Source organism: Microcebus murinus, chromosome 20, assembly GCF_040939455.1.
Source record: "Microcebus murinus isolate Inina chromosome 20, M.murinus_Inina_mat1.0, whole genome shotgun sequence".
NCBI classification, from domain to species: Eukaryota; Metazoa; Chordata; class Mammalia; order Primates; family Cheirogaleidae; genus Microcebus; species Microcebus murinus.
In genome coordinates, this window is record NC_134123.1 from 25,254,979 (window position 1) to 25,271,188 (window position 16,210).

General features: G+C 39.0%; 1 protein-coding gene across 3 annotated transcripts in view; it reads right to left on the minus strand.

Annotated features, from left to right (window-relative positions):
* CFDP1 (craniofacial development protein 1) overlaps nucleotides 1–16,210 on the minus strand; it is a 100,587-nt gene that overhangs the window by 66,108 nt on the left and 18,269 nt on the right. Inside the window, exon 6 of one of the 3 annotated variants that reach the window (XM_075995800.1) lies at nucleotides 2,010–2,271. The exons of the other annotated variants lie outside the window; for them this stretch is intronic. Coding sequence (XP_075851915.1) covers nucleotides 2,025–2,271 — 247 coding nt within the window. The 3' untranslated portion in view covers nucleotides 2,010–2,024. Of the gene's footprint in view, nucleotides 1–2,009; nucleotides 2,272–16,210 lie in introns of those variants that run through there. 3 annotated transcript variants of the gene reach the window in all.

The window sequence follows — 16,210 nt, forward strand, 5'->3', positions numbered from 1 at the left end:
AAGTACTCAAAACAGTGTTACTTACGGATCAGCACAATAAACACTCACGAATGTAAATCTACACAGAGCTAAAGATCAAAGCCCAGATACTACAATGGCTCAAGAGAGAAAACAAAGCAACAAAGTTCAACCCAACATAATAAACAGAAATCTGCCCCACCTATCAGTTATCTCAATAAATGTGAATGGCTTGAACTCCCCACTCCAGAAGCTGGCCTAATGGATAAAAAAATACAAGCCAAGTATCTGCTGCCTTCAGGAAACACATCTAACCTGCAAGGATGCAATTAGACTAAAGGTAAAGAGGTGGAGAATGATATTTCAAGCAAACGGAAGGCAAAAGAAAGCCGGTATGGTGGTGCTGATTACAGATAACTTAGTTTTTAAATCAACAAAAGTAATAAAAGACAAAGAAGGTCACTATATAATGGTGAAGGGTACAGTTCAACAAGAAGACATAACAATTCTAAACATATATGCACCCAACCTTGGTGCGCCCAGATTCATAAATCAAACTCTACTGGATCTAAACAAATGGATAAACAACACCACCATAATAGTTGGAGACTTTAACACCCCACTGACAGCACAGGACAGATCCTTCAAACAGAAAATCAACAAAGAAATAATGGACTTAAACAGAATCCTAGGACAAATGGGCCTGACTGACATCTACAAGACATTCTACCCCAAAACCACTGAATATACGTTCTTCTCATCAGCTTATGGGTCATTCTCTAAGATTGACCATATCCTAGGACACAAAGCACGTCTCAAACAATTAAAAAAAATACAAATTATACCATGGATCTCTTCAGACCACAATGGAATAAATGTAGAAATCAATCCTAACAGGAGTCCTCATTTCTACACAAAGCCATGGAAACTAAACAACCTTCTGCTGAATGATCACTTCATAAATGAAGATTCCTTCATAAATGAGGAAATCAAATGGAAATCAAAAGATTCTTTGAACTAAATGACAACGGTGACACAAGTTACCAAAACCTCTGGGACACAGCTAAAGCAGTCCAGAGAGGAAAGTTTATTTCCATAAATGCCTATATCCAAAAGTTGAAAAGATCACAAACAGACAACCTAATGAATTGTCTCAAAGAGCTGGAAAAAGAAGAACAGACCAACCCCAAACCCAGCAGAAGAAGTGAAATCATTAAGATCAAATCAGAACTAAATGAAATTGACAACAGGGAAACTATACAGAAGATTAATAAAACAAAAAGTCGGTTCTTTGAAAAAATAAACAATATTGACACACCACTGGCTAAGCTAACGAAAAGCAGAAAAGAGAAATCTCTAATAAGCTCCATCAGGAACAATAAAGAAGAAATCACAACTAATGCCATGGAGATACAAGATATAATTTATGAATACTACAAAAACCTCTATGCACACAAACTGGAAAATGTGGAGGAAATGGACAATTTCTTAGAAACACAGAGCCTCCCTAGGCTCAACCAGGAAGAAATAGAAGTCCTGAACAGACCAATATCAAATACTGAAACTGACACAGCAATAAGAAACCTTTCTAAAAAGAAAAGTCCTGGACCAGATGGTTTCACACGGGAATTTTACCACACCTACAAAGAAGAACTGGTGCCTATCCTGCAGAAATTATTCCACAACATTGAGAAGGATGGAATACTCCCCAACACATTTTATGAAGCGAACATAACCCTGATATCAAAACCAGGAAAGGCTGTAATAAAAAAAGAAAACTACAGACCAATATCCCTTATGAATATAGATGCAAAAATTCCCAACAAAATCCTAGCCAATCGAATCTAGGTCCTTGTCAAGAAAATAATTCATCACAACCAAGTGGGCTTCATCCCAGGGATGCAGGGATGGTTCAACACACGCAAAGCTATAAATGTAATTCACCATATACACAGAAGCAAAAACAAAGACCATATGATCCTCTCAAAAGACACAGAGAAAGCATTTGACAAAATTCAACATCCTTTTATGATAAGAACGCTCAACAAAATAGGCATAGACGGGGCTTACCTAAAAATGATAAAAGCCATACATGACAAACCCACAGCCAATATCATACTGAATGGGGAAAAACTGAAAGCATTTCCACTTACAACTGGAACAAGACAAGGTTGCCCACGATCTCCACTTCTGTTCAACATAGTGCTGGAAGTCCTTGCTACAGCAATCAGACAAGAGAGCAGAAATAAGGGCGTCCAAATGAGAGCAGAAGAGATCAAACTCTCACTCTTTGCTGATGACATGATACTATACCTAGAAAACCCCAAAGATTCAACCATGAGACTCCTTGATCTGATAAATGAATTTGATAAAGTCTCAGGATACAAAATCAATACACAGAAATCAGAGGCATTCATATACACCAACAACAGTAAAAGTGAGAACCAAATCAAAGACTCAATTCCCTTCAAAATAGCAACAAAGAAAATAAAGTACCTTGAAACATATTTAACTAAGGAGGTAAAAGACCTCTACAGGGAGAACTATGAAACACTGAAGAAGGAAATAGCAGAGGATGTAAACAGATGGAAGAATATACCATGCTCATGGGTTGGCAGAATCAACATTGTTAAAATGTCTATACTACCCAAAGTGACCTACAGAGTAAACGCAATCCCTATCAAAATACCATCATCATTTTTCACAGATATAGAAAAAATAATTTTACGCTTCATATGGAACCAGAGAAGACCCAGTATAGCAAAAGCAATCCTAGGCAATAAAAACAAAATAGGAGGTATCAATTTACCAGACTTCAAACTATACTACAAGGCTGTAGTCATTAAAACAGCTTTTTACTGGCACAAGAACAGGGACATTGACCAGTGGAACAGAACAGAGAACCCAGATATAAAACCATCCTCATAGAGCCAACTAATCTTTGACAAACCAGACAAAAACATACACTGGGGAAAAGAATCCTTATTCAATAAATGGTGCTGGGAAAACTGGATAGCCACATGTAGAAGACTGAAACAAGACCCACACCTTTCATCTCTCACAAAAATCAACTCATGCTGGGTAACAGACTTGAACGTTAGGTGTGAAACTATTAGAATCCTAGAAGAAAATATTGGAAAAAGTCTTTTAGCCATAAGCCTAGGCAAAGAATTTATGAAGAAGACCCCAAAGATAATCACAACAGCAACAAAAATAAACAAATGGGACCTGATCAAATTAAAAAGCTTCTACACAGCCAGAGAAACTGTCCAGAGAGCAAACAGACAACCCACAGAATGGGAGAAAATTTTTGCAAGCTACACATTCGATAAAGGGCTGATAACTAGAATCTATTTAGAACTCAGGAAAATCAGCAAGAAAAAATCAAACAACCATATCAAAAAATGGGCAAAGGAAATGAACAGAAACTTCTCAAAAGACGACAGAATAATGGCCAACAAACATATGAAAAAATGTTCAACATCTCTAATCATCAGGGAAATGCAAAACAAAACCACAATGAGATATCACTTAACTCCAGTGAGAATGGCCTTTATCAAAAAGTCCCCAAACAACAAATGCTGGCATGGATGCGGAGAGAGAGGAACACTCCTACACTGCTGGTGGGACTGCAAACTAGTTCAACCTCTGTGGAAAGTAATATGGAGATACCTCAAAGCGACACGGGTAGATTTATCATTTGATCCAGCAATTCAACTACTGGGCATGTACCCAAAAGATCAAAAGTCACTTTATGAAAAAGACACCTGCACTCGAATGTTTATAGCAGCACAATTCACAATTGCAAAGCTGTAGAAACAACCCAAGTGCCCATCAATTCATGAGTGGATTAATAAAATGTGGTATATGTATACCATGGAATACCACTCAGCTTTAAGAAACAATGGTGATATAGCACCTCTTGTATATTCTTGGATACAGCTGGAACCCATTCTACTAAGTGAAGTATCTCAAGAATGGAAAACCAGCACCACGTGTACTCATCAGCAAATTGGTATTAACGGATCAACACCTAAGCGGACATATAGGAGTAACATTTATCGGGTGTAGGGAGGGTGGGAGGAGGGGATAGATATATACAACCACAATGAATAAGATGTGCAACGTTTGGGGGATGGACACGCTTGAAGCTCCTACTCAAGGGGGAAAGGGGGCATGGGCAATATATGTAACCTTAACACTTGTACCCCCATAATATGCTAAAATAATAAAAAAAAAAAAAAAGAGAAAGAAACTGCAGAAATCCAAAAACAATGAGGACTCAAAAGAACTTTTACTCTTTGTAAGACATGGATAAAAAAGACTAAAATAACTATACTTTACAGTCAAATATTTAACAGGCCAGTGATGAAACAAGAGTATAAAGAGAAGGGATGTACCTGACAGAATCTACCAAGGAAAACTGTGGAAGAACAGAGCCCAGGATTAAAGAATGGGCAGGATTCCTACAGATGAGGAGAGATGGGTCAACCAGGGGAAAGGAGAAAACAGCTTGAACAAAGCTGAGAGAGGAGAATATAGGTCAGAGAGTCATTTCTGGATATCAAATAGAGTAATGTAGACAAAAGTGTTTGAAGTTGGCCAGAGAAACTATAGAGTTCTCTAATATCAAGCTAAAGACTTTGACCTTGGCCGGGCGTGGTGGCTCACGCCTGTAATCCTAGCTCTCTGGGAGGCGGAGACGGGCGGATTGCTCAAGGTCAGGAGTTCGAAACCAGCCTGAGCAAGAGCGAGACCTCGTCTCTACTATAAATAGAAAGAAATTAATTGGCCAACTAATATACATAGAAAAAATTAGCCGGGCATGGTGGCGCATGCCTGTAGTCCCAGCTACTCGGGAGGCTGAGGCAGGAGGATTGCTTGAGCCCAGGAGTTGGAGGTTGCTGTGAGCTAGGCTAACGCCACGGCACTCACTCTAGCCTGGGCAACAAGTGAGACTCTGTCTCAAAAAAAAAAAAAAAAAAAAAAAAAAAAAGACTTTGACCTTAATAGTAAACAATGAAGATAAAATTTTTGAGCATGTGACATGATTTAGGCTGAATCTCTGTCAAATTACCCCAGCAGTGGCATGTAGAGCGGAGAGAGGAAGAGTGCCTACAGGCTTTTAAGTAAACTTAGGAAATGATTGCAACAGTCCAAGCCTTTCAAAAGACTTTAGAAAATATTCTGACTACATAGAGACAGATGCTTCAGAATGTACGGCCCAGAAAAAAAGTATAGGTAGTGAAGATGAAATGCGGTATGGGTGAATGAATACTTCAGAGACATTCTGACTTACTGGATTGGCCAGTTGTGGGTGGGGGGCAGAAAAAAGAAAGGGAAGAACTAAAGATGACACTGAGGTTGGGGCCCAAGGGATTGAGGAAATAGTGGTGGTACATTCCTCCTCCATGCTCCCCCCCACCTCCTGAAATCGGTAGTTTGGCCCAGCAGATGATAATTTGGAAAGAAGCCTTAGTGTCTAGTCCAGGCTTGCTCTCTTTGGCAAGCTACATAACTTCATAGACTTGGTTACCTCGGTTCTGTAACATGGGAGATTTTAGAGAAAATAAGTTGAATATTAGACCAATTATGGAGCACAGGGGATTCAGAATAAATTTCTAAGGAGCAGTGAGAATATGAGTCTGGAGCTCAGGAAAAAGGCAGTTTTTCAAAAAGCTTTCAAAAAGCTCTGAAAGGTCAGAGTGGAGAGAGAACCATCAGCAAAGAAGAGATGGTTAAAGCTGTAAGGAGTAGATGATATTATTAGATGCATAAAGAGAAGAAGCCTGTGAATCTTGGGAAAACCCTAAACAAATATAGAAAAGATAGCAATAGAAAGCTTAGAAGCATGCCAGTCTTATCATGAAGGCATATCCTGAGATAGTCTATCATAATGAGATGACATACTATATTAGTAGAGAGGAGTTGTGTCCCATTTTCCATTGTCAACTAATTTCCTAAGTGATCAATACAATGTAAAGAAAATAAAAGCCTTTGTCAAAGACCTTCCCTCTTATGCCTGGGAAAGACTGATCCTTTGTTTTTATTATGGTATTAAAAGTCCTACTTCAAAGCGAAGTATTTTTTAAAAATATTCTAGTTTTATAAAGATAGATGCTTCATAATCTAAGCCTTCACACAGCTGAAATTCTGTTTGGCTTAGGCTTCCAGGATGCTATAAACACACAGCTGACCCAAGTTAGCCCAATAGGAAAGCTGGCTTCACCACATCAAGACTGAGAAATTGAGGTCATACTGGTCCAACACAGGCTAAATCGGAATGACTTTCTGAAATGATATCAAAAACTTGGATTTAGCTAACCCATAGCATAACACAGAAACATGCCTGGGAACCAGACATGATACTTGTGGTTACTGTTCTAAAGCAAACTTTTTCTCCAGTCTTTGCTTTGAAGCTAGTTACACTATATAAGAGATCAAGATCAAGGTCCAAACAAGTCCACTCTACCAGATCATGGAAAAATTCTTTTGTTTCCACCTCCTACAAGCCTATCATCTCACAAGCAGCCAGGACTTCAGGATCTCATTTTAAAGCAGAAGCCAATGCAAAGTGCAACTTTTTCCCATTCATCATCAAATTAGCAATGACTGAAATTGTACTACATTTCAAATTCAAGAACATGCTCATAATCAAAAGGCTGTGTTTTTATGGTCTTAAGCATCCAGAATTACTAGGTCTGAAGATGAATGTTTGTTTATAATCTTCCATTTTCTCAATGATATGGAAATATTAGCCTAGTTTTAAATTATTTCAGCTTAAATTTATCATAAGTTCCCTTGAGTAACAGGGTTTTGGCAAGAATCCAGGGCTAAGTAGCTGAATTTAGTAAGTGCTGGACTTTAGAACAGCCTGATTTTCAATCCCTGACTAAAATAATTAGAACACAGCTGCTCAGCCACTCCCAAAAGAAAAATCCCCTAAACCAAATTAAAATATTTATCTAATATGAATCTTTCTGTATAATCATAAACATCCATGAAATGGTAGCAAGTTGCCTTTATCAGAACCTTGATCAGAATGTAAGAATCACTGGTTGCTATGCTTAGGATAAATGACATTCTTCACTGACATTAAAACATTATGGAACAATAATTTCTAACACAAAGGACTTAAGAGAGAAACAACACACAACATTTTCAAAGGATCAATAATATACAGTCCCTAAATTGGCTCACAATTTCTCTCAGTGTTTATAAAATTCAGATTTTTCACTTGAACTTTTTTTAATTGAGTTTAAAAATATATAATTTACCATCTTTACGGTTTTTAAGCATAGAGCTCAGTGATAACAAGTACTTTTATTTTATTTTTTTTTTTTTTTCTGAGACAGAGTCTCACTTTGTTGCCCAGGCTAGAGTGAGTGCCGTGGCGTCAGCCTGGCTCACAGCAACCTCAATCTCCTGGGCTCAGCGATCCTACTGCCTCAGCCTCCCGAGTAGCTGGGACTACAGGCATGCGCCACCATGCCCGGCTAATTTTTTGTATATATATTTTTAGTTGGTCAATCAATTTCTTTCTATTTTTGGTAGAGACGGGGTCTCGCTCAGGCTGGTTTCGAACTCCTGACCTCGAGCAATCCGCCCGCCTCGGCCTCCCAAAGTGCTAGGATTACAGGCGTGAGCCACCGCGCCCGGCCAACAAGTACTTTTATATTCTCCCCTACTTCATCCCTCCTCTCCTTCTTGGCCTCTGGTAACCACCACCGGATCCACTTTTTTAGCTCCCATATATTAGTGCAATCATGTGATATTTGTCTTTCTGTGCTTAGCTTATTTTGCTTAACATAATGGCTGAACTCTTAAATAGTTAGAATTAATTAACTTTGATGATTTGATATAGTACAGAGACTACTCAGAGGTAATATGGAAACTTTAATTTATTTGTTCTATAACATTTGACAAATGCACAAAAATGTAACATTAACTTGAAAGATTTTGAAAATTTTAAGGGAAATTTTAAGCTGCAACTGAAACCATCAGGTTATGAAGATCCAGTTAATGATCATGGAGAAAACTCTGATGAAAATGTACTGCTAATAATGTGCAGAAATGGGTCCTCTTACATAATACTGACATGAATTAAAATTGGTATCACTTATTAAGCAGCATCTATTAAAATTTAAGATGCACATACTCAATGACCGAGCAATCTCACTTTTAAGAATCTGTCCTCCAGAACATAAAAAATGTATGTGTAAAGATCATCGCAGAATTATTCATAACTGTAAAATTTGGAAAACTAAGTGTTCATCAATAAGAGAATGGTTACTCTGCCAGGCATGGTGGCTCACGCCTGTAATTCTAGCACTCCTGGGAGGCCGAGGCGGGAGGATCCCTCAAGGTCAGGAGTTCAAAACTAGCCTGAGCAAGAGCAAGACCTTGTCTCTACTAAAAATAGAAAGAAATTAATTGGCCAACTAAAAAATATATATAAAAATTAGCTGGGCATGGTGGCACATGCCTGTAGTCCCAGCTACCTGGGAGGCTGAGGCAGGAGGATCGCGTGAACCCAGGAGTTTGAGGTTGCTGTGAGCTAGGCTGACGCCACAGCACTCTAGCCCAAGCAACAGAGTGAGACTCTGTCTCAAAAAAAAAAAGGAAAGAATGGTTACTCAAATCATGGAATATTCACAAAATGGAGTACCATGCAGGCATAAAAAATACAGATGTTTATACTTAACCTGGAAGATGCCTAAGATAGACTATTAAGTAAAAATATAAATTGCAGACCAACACAGACACTGTAAATCCATTTAAATTCATTTTTGTCTTAAGTGTATATATGAATACAATATATTAACATAGCACAGGGAAGGATGTACACAAACCTGACAATCAGTTAATAACTATCAGCCTTTGAGGATGGGAATAAAGGATCGGGCAGGAAGAAAGGAATTTTCACTACCTTCTTTCTGAAAAAATTTAAGTGGTGAAACTAGAGGCCATTTTTACTTTATTTGTAATTTAAAAAACCCCAAAACAACAAAAAAGATTTTTGCATTTCAAGGAAAAAGATGCAAAAATGAGAGAAGAAAAATCATCTTTCACTTTCTAAGCACAATGGTAGAGTTGAAAACAAAACAAATTCTAATACAAGAAAAATGTAGAAACTGCAGAGTGCACAGAAATCTCATACCAAGAAACTAATCTAATTAAGCAAAGAAAAATGTATAGAACTCATATCCCCAACCTTAAGAATGCTTCAAGTTCCTGGGAGCTTGCCAAAGAAAAGCTGTCTTTTCAGGAGAAATTCTGCCCTCTAACGTACACTAAAAGAAGTTCAAGCCCATGAAGTAATAATAAATTGCTGTTATAAAGTTAAATCAAAATATTTTCACTTCGTTCCTAGAGCATCATAATTTTCTCCTTAAACAAAGGTCTTCAAATCCTTGTTCCCAAATCAATTTCTATTATACTGAGTAAATGTTACAACTGTTACACATCAGGTACCTATTTTATTCTTCCCTATACCCAAAAAGCACCTAAAGCACTTAACTCATTTTTCACACCAAGAGAAATTCAGCATGACCAGGGTACAGGAATAAAACAAATTAAAATTTTTAAAGTTTATAACACAGATGTGGCTCTCAAAAGCATAGACTTTTTTTTTCTTTATAATTTAATTTTATTTTTTTCCAGCATGCTGTGGGGGTACAAATGTTAAGTTTACATATTGCCCTTGCTCCCCCTCCCCCCTCGAGTCAGAGCTTCAAGCATGTCCATCCCCCAGTTGGTGTGCATCACACTCATTATGTATGTATATACCCATCCCTTCCCCCACACCTGCCTGACACCCGAAAAAGCACAGATTTTTGAAACTGGTTGGCACTATAATTCAAAGCTAAGAGCAGAGAAAAGAGGCTGCTGTGTGTGTAGTGAAGTTTATATTCTCATAGAATTTTCTAGGAAAACTAGAATTTGTTTAACTCTGGGCCACCTTGAAAACCACTAGGAATATTTCCTAGATTCACAGTATTTGCTGTAGGTATTCAATTCAAACTGACAGAGGTACTCCATCCTGGTGACCACAAATGAATGAAGCTCTCATTTTGAAAGCTTTTCTATGTTTGGAATCTCATTAAGATGCTCACACTGGCAGGAGTTAATTCAAATGTCAACAATCTCCCCTTCCTTGCCAAGAATGTTACTAGTCTCTCTAGCCATACTTCTCTGTTACTAGCTTGGCCTGGAACAGTATCTTTGAATCAAGAATGTGAATGAAATTACCTTTAAGAGACTCAAAATATTTCAACTATTCATGAGGAAATCTTTTAAGAATTATTTTCCTTATTTAATTCAAATCTACTTAGTTTGTACCTGCAATACCTGTAGAGGTATATATTAAAAACAACAATAAGTTAAAACCAAATGAAGCAGGGTATTAGACATCCACTGAAGAACATGAAGGTGAAAGTCGGTATAGGATGTTCTTGCTCCAATATAAAGTATATCATTCTGGAACTGATATGTAAGACAACAGCATTACCACCAGACCTGCCCAAGTCAGTCATTTCCATAGTCATCACTAGCTCCTGAAATATCCCCCTAGAAGCTATCGCTAGCTAGTCCTATGCAGGAAAAAATGGCTACCAGAAGAAATGCACTTAACACAAGTTGGTCAAGGTTATCTCCTACCAGGCTCCTAATAACACATAAGCTGCCCATAATGTATGATTCAGACCTCTGTAGGAGTTGATTACCGTACAGAAACAGCAATAGCCATTATACCCCAGTTGAGTGACCACAAGTTGTCCACAGTTTCATTGTTGCTATTGACAGATACCAATTTACAAATACACCTGGAACTCATTTTTTAAAATATGCTAGCCCCCTCAATTTCATGAGATAGGAAGGAGATGGAAATATGGTATAGAAAACCATGGAAATGGAGAAAAGGCTTACAAAGGAAAAGTGAGGAAACAGTTATCTCCCAGTCTATAAGGAAGCAGCTGAACAAGAGATGCTCAATTAAACAAGTCAATACCTATGGATGAGACTATAAGTTTCTTCTTTTAGAGACAGGGCCTCACTCTGTCTCCCAGGCTGGAGTGCAGTGGCACAATCCTAGTTTGCTGCAACCTTCAATTTCAAGGCTCAAGTAATCCTCCTGCCACAGCCTGCCAAGTGGTTAGGACTACAGGAATGCATCACCACACACAGTTAATTTTTTTCAGAGACAGGGTCTCACTATGTTGTCCAAGTTGCTCTCGAAACTCCTGGCCTCAAGTGAGCCTCCCTCAGCCTCCCCAAGTGTTAGGATTATGAGCCTGAGCCACTGTACCTGGCCAGATTATAAATTCTAATGAGACTAATGGTAGCCCATCTACCAGTAGTAGATGTTGGGTTGCAAGTAAGCAGTGTGGGGCTGAAGCACAGCCAGCTGGATACAAACAGCTAACGGTATTGGCAGTGAGGACTGGGGAGCTGAAGGAAAAGTTGGATCAAGGGCTTGGAATGACAAGACCATGGGAACTGAGACACATTAAACTCTGTGCTTTTTACTACCATATGTAAAGAGAGTATTTTTTGTAGTCTGATTCCTGCCTCTAATTAAAATTGGGCTTACTCCATTTCCAAAACATAAACTTTGGCTTTTTATAGCCTAAGTAGTGTGCTATTTTAAACATGTGGAGGAAATGCATTTTCAGTTACAAACATTTGCTCCTCCAAATCTGTTCTTATTTCTGAATCTGTGCTTATCTTAGCAAAAGATGTGGGACAGGATGTTTTATTCTCCTGCTCTGGTTTTCCTGTATTGCTTAAATCTGTTTAGAGAAAAGGAAAATAAACAAATAAAGTGCTTCTACTGGAGAATTTCTATAAACTGAAGTAGCTCACAAAATGAAAAAAAGGCTGTGGGAAAACATTTTTACTGCATTAAGATAATTTTAATATGTTAGATTATTCCAGTAAATTCTTCCCTTGAAAAGACTTTCTATACCCTGCATGTGGAATCTGCAGCAGATACTAACATTTGCACTGATAAAATGTGCCCACTCAGCCAACTTGGATCAGCTGAATTCCTTTTGGCCCTGTCTTTTCCCAAGCACAACTATAATTATAAACTTTTTTGAGATTCATTTCAGAAAAATGAGCATACCAACCTGGAAGGACACTGTGGATTTATTAAGAAATTCAAGTTACACTGTATCATAATTAAATGTGTACCTTTTCATATACAAGCCTAGGGACTTTTTACTCAAACACTTGGCAGACATATCCTTGTAATCTGGTTATATTCCATTATAGCTTTCAAAAAACTGATTTTGGTCACTTTATCCCCTTTATAAGGAAGTCAGCAGTTCACTAATCTACTGAAAAATATTTCACTTTAAGAGCTCCTGGGAACAGCTTCTGGTTGGCCCCTCCCTCTACATCCTTCTCCATGTTGGTCTCTGCTCCAGGAGCTGCCCTGTATACACAGCCTGATGAAGACTCTCCTTAAAATAAACTTTAGTCAGACTCCCCTGAGCCCTCTTCTCAACTGCTAGGCCTGCGTAGCCCTATTTTAGCAAGAATCCTGCTAAGTCAGTTTAGAGAGAACCCCCTACCCTTGATGTCTGAACCCCCTAGCCTCCCTTTAGCGAGAATGAGAATCCTAGTTAGTTGGTTTAGCAAGAATCCCTCTACCTTTGATGTCTCCTTTTAGTAATTTTCCATCCACTGACACCCCACCCCCACTCTGCTATAAATCTGCAGCTGTCTTTGCTGTATTTGGAGTTGAGCTCCTTCTTTCTCCCCTACAGAGAATCTTGACGCCTATCACAATAGCCTTGAATAAAGTCTTCCTCACTGTTTTAAAAACCATCAGAATAATTTTTTCTTTAATAAGCCCCAGTAGGCAATGGAGTGCCCTGACAAGAGATTGGAGGGAGGGAGAAAAGGGGAATCTGGTTATTTATTCCCACGGCTTCCCCCTGGGGAGTGGGTCAATCGCTCAACTGAAGGTCTCAGCTCCTGTCAGGAGGTCCATTTCACACAACCCTCTGTTGTCCACTGCCACCAATTGCCCCCTCTTACCCCTGCAGACCTAGGAGTGGTAATGGAGTTCTCATTATTACTAGCCCCAGGGACGTTACACTATTCCCATCCCTGTGGTTTTCCATCACTTTGTGAGTTATTAAATTCTCCTCAAAGTATCCTAATTTGAGGATGCCATCTGTTTCCTGCTGGGTATCCCTAATACAGATATCATCTCAGCAGATTTCTTATTCTAGAAAGGCTATAAGCTCTAAGAAAGAAGGGCATGGATATAGCAAGCAGAGAGATTTCCATGAGTGACTTGGTGTTTTAAATGAGCTTTGTTAAGCTGCCAGTTCTCCCCCTTCTAATTATTTTTATGATTCAGTAACAGAGAGTATTTTCTGAAACATACAGTTTCTAAACATCAATAGGGATTATTATTAAATTTTTTTTTTTGAGACAGTCTCGCTTTGTTGCCCAGGCTAGAGTGAGTGCCGCGGTGTCAGCCTAGCTCACAGCAACCTCAAACTCCTGGGCTCAAGCAATCCTTCTGCCTCAGCCTCCTGAGTAGCTGAGACTACAGGCATGCACCACCATGCCCAGCTACTTTTTTCTATATATATTAGTTTGGCCAATTAATTTCTATTTATAGTAGAGACGGGGTCTTGCTCTTGCTCAGGCTGGTTTCAAACTCCTGACCTTGAGGGATCCTCCCACTTTGGCTTCCCAGAGTGCTAGGATTATAGGCGTGAGCCACCGCACCCGGCCTAATAGGGATTATTTTAAGAAATATCCAAGGAAGGTGGAAGTAAATGTCCTAGTGGAAATTAACCATGCTAGAAACCTAAGGTAGAAGAGCTTCTTTGCCTTTATTTCCACGGTATTTATATTCAGAATAACTTCCACAGTAATACTATTTTGTTTTTTTTTTGAGGCAGAGTCTCACTCTGTTGCCCAGGCTCAAGTGCCGTGGCATCAGCCTACCTCACAGCAACCTCAAACTCCTGGGCTCAGGTGATCCTCCTGCCTCAGTCTCCCAAGTAGCCAGGACTACTGGCATGTGCCACCATGCCCGGATAATTTTTCCTATATATCAACTCAATTTTTAAGTTGTCCAGCTAATTTCTATTTTTTTCAGTAGAGACAGGGTCACGTTCTTGCTCAGGCTGGTCTTGAAATCCTGAACTCAAACAATCCTCTCGCCTCGGCCTCCCAGAGTGCTAGGATTACAGGCGTGAGACAGTGCACAGCCCACAGTAATACTTTTAATAAATGCAAGAAACACTGTTTAATAATACCACATACAAACATGGCAATTCACATAATAGCCTGCTGAAGGCTAATTCCATACAGCCTAGAATAGTCTACAGCAGTATTGGTCAAATTCAAGTTGTAGTAGATCGTGAAATCAATTCAGTGGGTCATAACGTTTTGTAAAATGATACACGCTATATACAATAATGTAAAATAGAAAACCACAGTATGTATGTATAACCCTCACTAGAAATACAGTTTATTTTGTCACCCAGGATATCAATAAGTAAAATAAAAATTTTATGAAACAGGCCAGCATGGTGGCTCCACGCCTATAATCCTAACACTTTGGGAGGCTGAGGTGGGAGGATTGCTTGAGGCCAGGAATTTGAAACAGCCTGAGCAACATAGTGAGACTTCATCTCTACAAAAAATTAAAAAATTAGCCAGGTGTGGTGGCATGTGCCTGTAGTTCTAGCTACCTGGGAGGCTGAGGCAAGAGGATTGTTTGAGTCCAGGAGTTCGAGGCTGCAGTGAGCTGTAATTACACCACTGTATTCCAGCCCTGAGTAACAGAGCAAGACCTTATTCTCAAAAATAAGTAAATAAATTAATAAAACCAAACAAAATTTATGAAAGAATATTTACTCTTACTACATAGAATGTATTGTGATGTTTTCTTTTAACTGATGATTGCAAACCACAGCTTGAAAAGTGCTGGTCTAGAGTATTAACAGAGCCAAGTCTGGAGAACTCTGTTCATATTACCACAAAGCTCTGCTCCTCCTCCATCTGCTTTTATGTCATTTCCATAGTGGTGGCAAGAAGTCAAATCCTTTTCCTTTTTAGGTTTCTGTGTAACTACTACATGACTTCTGCCACCTGCTAGCTTCACTGGAAGAGAAATACCCTCAATCTGAAGAAGATAAAGATATAGTAGATGCAAATGTAGCCCTGTCCACATCTCCTGGCATTCACTGCCATGACACATGCTAAGAGGAACACCTCACTGCAAGCACCTGCAGCTCATAGTCTGAGGATAGAGGGCAGGGAATGTGTGGAAGCCAATGTCAGACGAGTGCTGAGTGCTGAGTGCTGGAGGATAAACATCCCAACCTCGTCACCCCTTGCTGTGCTCTTCCCAGTCTCCCTGAGTTCCCTAGCAGGACTGAGTGCCAGCTATCACTAGCAGTCACCTGCTTAATAATTTACCCTTTATCGGCTTCCTTCCTCCCTTTTGCCTCCCTATTTGGGCTTCCTGGAATCACCTCTCACATAAGTGACTTGCACTAAAACCTTTGTCTGAGGGTCTGCTTCTAGGTAAATGCAACCTAACAGACTACACCAGCGTAACAGTGTTGTTTAGAGCCAGGGCTGTAAAGGTGAGGACACTCACACACTGACAGGAAAATCAAGGCTTTTTAAAAAAATGTAAAACAAACAAAACTTTACTGTTCATAGCAATGAAATTGCTATGAACAGGGATAATCTCTGACTAAGGGTCAGAAAAGCCAGTTTAGGAGATTTGTTCTAACCCAAACAAAGAACAAGGGGACAATAATACAGAACTTCTCTATCAGTTAGCTGGGTGCTCAGGGCTACCCACAGGATGGAGTCTGTTCACTTCCCTGTGGGCTATAAACTTAGGCTTCTTTCATGTATTGTGATGCTTTACTTCTTACACTTAATAAGAAAGGAATTTTTACTTCTTCCAAAGAGAAAGAATTCTAGTCTTTAGCCGAAAACAACTTAAGTAATGTGAAAAATAGGAAGGGAAAAAAACTATTAAGTGTCTGACAAAAATGTTAAGACAATTATCTGTAAATCACCTTTGACCTCTTTATGTTACTTTGAGGTCATGGGGAATGGGAGTAAGTCCTCAACCCAAATCTTAATTAAAAGTTCTGATGAACTGCTGATATTTTCATTCAAAATTATTATTTTTAAATGTAAAATTTAGAAGTTCAGCTCTGTGGTCAACACTGTCAACCAGGACTTTTTCCAGACAGGA